The 5,244-nt window shown below is 38.2% G+C and overlaps 1 protein-coding gene across 1 annotated transcript; it reads left to right on the top strand.

Moving 5' to 3' along the window:
* Positions 1-5,244, top strand: LOC146141369 (mitochondrial import inner membrane translocase subunit Tim17-B-like). The gene is made up of 2 exons (XM_083391834.1): positions 1-90; positions 4,429-5,244. Exon 2 carries the CDS (start codon positions 4,508-4,510, stop codon positions 5,000-5,002), a length of 495 nt encoding a protein of 164 aa, XP_083247960.1. The 5' UTR covers positions 1-90; positions 4,429-4,507; the 3' UTR covers positions 5,003-5,244.

Below are 5,244 nucleotides of genomic sequence, written 5' to 3' on the forward strand. Positions count from 1 at the left end.
TATAAACCCCCGGAAGAAAATGTGGTAGGATTCTGAAACCGCCTGGCTGTGTCTTGCTTGGTTAAATGAATTGTAAATTATGACGAGTAGGTAAGTCTAATTTTATATTTAGTTCTGGTATGGAATATGTGTCAAATCTAGTCTTTTTAGTACAATGTTGCCAATTCGATTGAGTATTAATGTTTACCTTCCATCCAAGTTGTAAAGTTTGGCCTGCGCGTGGGATTTTAGTTGGGAAATGACTATTTGACCTTGTCGCTCTTTTACGTTTTCACCAATTTATGATTATTTATTGATTTGGGTGGTGGAAGTATTAGATTTAATTTCCTGAGTTGTAAAATTTCAATTTTGGAAGAATAATAAACTATCAGCAGCGCAGTTTCCTAAGTTCCATGTATGTGACTGGCGTTAAATTACAGGCACGCCTATCGCCAACTACAATTCCAAACGAAGGCCAGTGTTCCCGAGTGTTATTATGACATAATTAGCCAAACATCTTTGCCGAGCTGGGTACCAAGTTAGCAAAAATACAAGCTGCGATTAAGGGGAAATAAGTTTATAGAGAATAATTTTGCGTTAACTATCATAACTTAAAAATAGCTACTTTGAAACGCGCACAACAGTCATCATTATACCACCTTTTAAGAATCTGCATGAGTTAAACAAAAATCCATTGTTAACCAATATAGAATATTATAAAGCAGACAGCGAACAGCGAGGAAAACATTATCTGCGCCTAACTTCTACATTTCTTAGCGTTAAAAAAGAAGACGATTTGACTTAGCGTTGTAAATTGTAAAATTCACACTTGATGATCATCCAACCTCAACAAATAACGAAAGAGCAAAACTATACTGCGTTTTACGGTCGACCAAAAAATACAAAAACAGAGTTTGGCATTAGTTTTGGTTACGCATAAGCTTAAAGACTCATGACTCAATTAGATTAAAAACATTGCCGCTTAGGACAGTTTGCTTAACCCTGACCAACACGAACAAAACACAATAATATCACTCACAAAAAAGGGGGGTCACAAACCCAAGCCCCCCTGGATAGGCCACTGTGTCACATGATCAGTAACCCAAATCACCTGTCCTAGGGGGTCTGGTGTGAACAATCTCCAGCGAGAAAAAAATTGCGTTTTGTGTATTCTGGATGCTAAAAAGGGCGATTATTAGGAGCTTGCGGCTGTTCAAAGTCGTCTATTTGACATTCAAAAAATTGCAGCACCTCGTCGACTTATTCATGGCCGAATCTCACGTGATTTACATTGTGCGCGAAATGCTATAGAATTGCGGTGTCAGAACAGCCTCTGTGACGTATAAATCACAAACTGTTGCACTTCATTGTCAGCAAACTTAACAATGCTTATCAATTTGGTGATATTTGTAGTTTTATTTCGCCGATGGTAAGAAGCCTAGCTTCAAAATCGCTCTTTTTGATCTCTGTATGTAAGTTATTCAACTGAAACCGTGCAAGAAAAATACAAACATAGCTTATTACTGAAGTCACTGTAAGACGGCCATTTATTATCAGTTTAGCGGGAAGCTATATAGTTCGCTGACATTTTAATCTATGTTTCAAAATGCCACGGTCAAGCGTTCCTTTTCGAATTGAGGCTAATAAAAACATTCAATACAGCGACATGCAGTGAAGACGTTTTTATGTTGCTTACACGCCTGTTTTCTACGTTGTTGAGAGTGTTCGTTTTAACAATAAAATTTATCAGGCGAACTGCTAAATGAAACAACGAAAACGAGTGGTGATTGGTGGCGGTGGTAAGCACCGACATGTTTTGAATGCCAGGTAAAATGTTGCCAATGTAACATTGCAGCAATCACGGTTTTAGTTTTGTGATAACTGTTTACTAAGATTTCAAAGGGGGGTGTCAAGACTCCTAGACACTCCTCCACGCTACGCCCCTGATCATAATGATGTTTGCTGGACATTAGAAAATCATGCCATATTATAAAATTTGTTACTTTTGACTTTTTGTGTCCTATAAATGCGCAATCCATGTGTATATAAGGAGAAGATTTATTTTAATTGTTAATTACCTGTTCTCTTGTTAGCGAAACCTCCCAGAACCATTTTTCTACATTAAGTTTTGAAAATGTGATCTTTTCATAATTTTTTCTAGAAACTGACAAAGATTTGAAATCCAAGTTGGATTTGTATTCAATTTTGCCATTAATTTCTGGGAATTGGAACGGATATAATTTCTTTGTTTTACCACTGATGGTTGCACCTAATTGTACAAACGCAAATACTAAGTTTATATAAATGCCTCCGCTTGCTTTAATTGTACTATGCACCGCGGCTGTAACGACTTTTTAGTTATGTTTCGTCACCTATGGTAATATCCTATATTCGTTTAATAAGTAACAAAACCTAAAGTCGCTAGTGAGTTCTATGCGGGTAAATATAAGTCTTTTTCTGTCCTTAAGAAAATCAAACACCACAATTGCATCTCTTTAGTATATATTGTATTATGTGTAAAAGATGAGCGCTAATAATTATCACAAACAAGAGTTAGTATTAATATCGGCATTACACAAATCTACTTACAATATTATTATCAAACCATAATATGTTACTGCAATAACCTCAAATCAAAACTGGCATTACTGAACCGAATCGTACACAAAGCACAAAAGCAATGATTTCGCAATGTCCTACCGCTCAAAATCTATTTCTGGCAAAATTAGTAATCCCAGAAGCCCAATAGTCCAGCGGCCACTTAACGACCGGCAGACGAGAAGGAAATTACTAAGTAAACACACCCGGCCTTCGGCGCTCAATTATTTCGCCCGAGTGACCATTACTTTGAGCAACAAATTTTGTTTGCACGCTAAACCCCAAATATAACATGACATCACCAACGCATGCGTACATTGCTAAAAATAAACCCTGGTAATGTACACGAAAAATAGAAAAGAACAGATCTTTAATAACTACATCAATTTCGAAATACAAGAACACTTTAGATTTATCGCCGTCCTAAAATCCTATTTAACAATTCACAATAATTCCTAATTTAGGAAGAACTTTGAGATTATATGCTTATGGCAATTAACCAATTTAGGTGTTTATTGTGTTGATAAACACGTAACAGCGGCGCCAGCGTTTTTTTTGTTTGTACGTTGTACTCACTATATGGCAACATATTAAGTTTTTACAGAAATTTGGTATTTGAATATGTTTAATGTTTGTTTTATTTTTTTATATAGTTATGCATTACATTTTACACAACTGCTTCAATGGCAGATGTTTTAGAATGGTTAAAATTGGGAGACCGTTTTTTTTTTATAACAATATACACATGCTATCAAAGTGTTAAAATATTGCGATTAATTTCTATGACTGTAGGCCCTGTCGGCTATATTATGATTAAACCCTCCCCCTCCCAAACAAAATTGAAGTTGAATGATAAATAGAAATATACTGGGAGTCGACATTCTTGTTTATCTAGGTTCAAAACCCATCCCTTTGGATTGTACTTTAAACATCCCCACTGACAGCCGGAGGCGTATCCAGGGTGGGGGGTGCGTGTCTGGACCCCCCCTTTTCGTTAGTGATATTATCGTTTTTGTGAGGATTTTACTCAGTGTCCTAGTGTTACTCAGCGGCAATGTTTTTGGGGTAATGTTTTTAATGTAATTGGGTTACCCATCTTAAGCTAGTGCGGAACCTAATTCAAATGCAAACACCGTTTTTCGTCTCTTGTTCGGTCGACTGTCAACGCAGGATATTTTTTCTCTTTCGCCTTTCGTTAATCGTTCACGTTGGCTGATTAGCAAGGGTGTATTTGACGATTGACAACGCAAAGTAAAGCCTTCTTACTTTTTATCGTTAAAATGGCCGAGTGAAGCACAGCTAATGTCCCTCTCTGTTCGCACTAATAGCCGATGGCATTTTTTTAACTGAAGCAGATTCCTAAGAGGTGGTTAACTGTGACTTTCAAAGTGGCCTTTTTTATGTAATGATTGTTCCCGCAAAACTATTCGCTTTAAGCATGTCCTAAGACCATGTGTTTAGTGTGTAATTGACACAACATATTTTCCCTCAACCGCAGCTTGTATTTTAGCTGAATTAGCACACAGCTCGGCGCAGATGTTGCGCTAATCATTGCATAATAATACCTGAAAAAAACGTTTAGTCATTTGCAGGTGGCGTGCTAGTAATTTAGCTTAGTCCTCTGCAATGTACATGTAACTTAGGAAAGTGTGCTGCTGATAGTCTAAACATGATTTTACCCCAATCAACCACACATATTTCACCATCTTGGTTTAGTTTTTTTTGCCTGATGTGTGATTATTATTTGTTAATTAATAATGAAGTTTGTGTGACATAAGATAGATTAAGCACAGCCAGTCTGTTGCCTCTGCCTAAAAACTTCTCATTAACAGCAAATGTTTTGTTTACCAGAGAATCGAAACTGTGTAAGATTTTGCGTTCGTAAATAAACTGATGTCCTAACAAAGAAAAGCAAGAGAGGAAATCAACGATGGATTACAGTCGCGATCCTTGTCCGTGGAGAATCCTCGACGATTGTGGAGGAGCCTACTCCCTCGGGTTTGTTGGTGGGGGGTTATTCTCAATGATTGGGGGGGCAAGAAACGCTCCCAAGGGGGTTTCCAACCGTCTGATGGGTGCGATGGCAAATGCACGGCTGAAGGCCCCACGGACTGCCGGCAGCTTTGGTGTTTGGGGTCTCACATTCTCACTGTGCGATTGCACGTTGGTCGCACTCAGACAAAAGGAGGACCCTTGGAACTCTATAATGAGCGGCGCCGGCACCGGGTTCATCCTGGCCATTCGGCAGGGAATGATGCCCGCTGTTGGGTCGGCCGCCATCGGTGGAATTCTACTTGCAATGATTGAAGGTGTTGGAATCGCCTTAAACAGGTTCCAAGCTGAAATGTACAAACCCCAAGCCCCACAATTTGAAGACCCCAGCTCGGAAATGTCGCTTCCAGGGGGTTTGCAACCGCTGCGATAAACTATTTCATCTTTTTATCAATTAACCACCGTAAGCATTATTTTGCAAATCGTAGCCGAGTGAAAAACCTTATATTGACCAAAACATAAAACCGTCAGTTGTCTTCTTTTATTCTTGTTGTTATTTCCTTCAAAAATTACAAAAGCGTCTTGTTGTATTTGCCTAGTTAGAATTGCTTGTCTAGTGAATAGCGTAAAATGAATTGAGTCAGCCACAAATAGAAGAAAAATAAATTAAAACTT

The sequence above is a fragment of the Ascidiella aspersa genome, chromosome 6 (assembly GCF_963924565.1).
Source record: "Ascidiella aspersa chromosome 6, kaAscAspe10.2, whole genome shotgun sequence".
Taxonomy (NCBI): Eukaryota; Metazoa; Chordata; class Ascidiacea; order Phlebobranchia; family Ascidiidae; genus Ascidiella; species Ascidiella aspersa.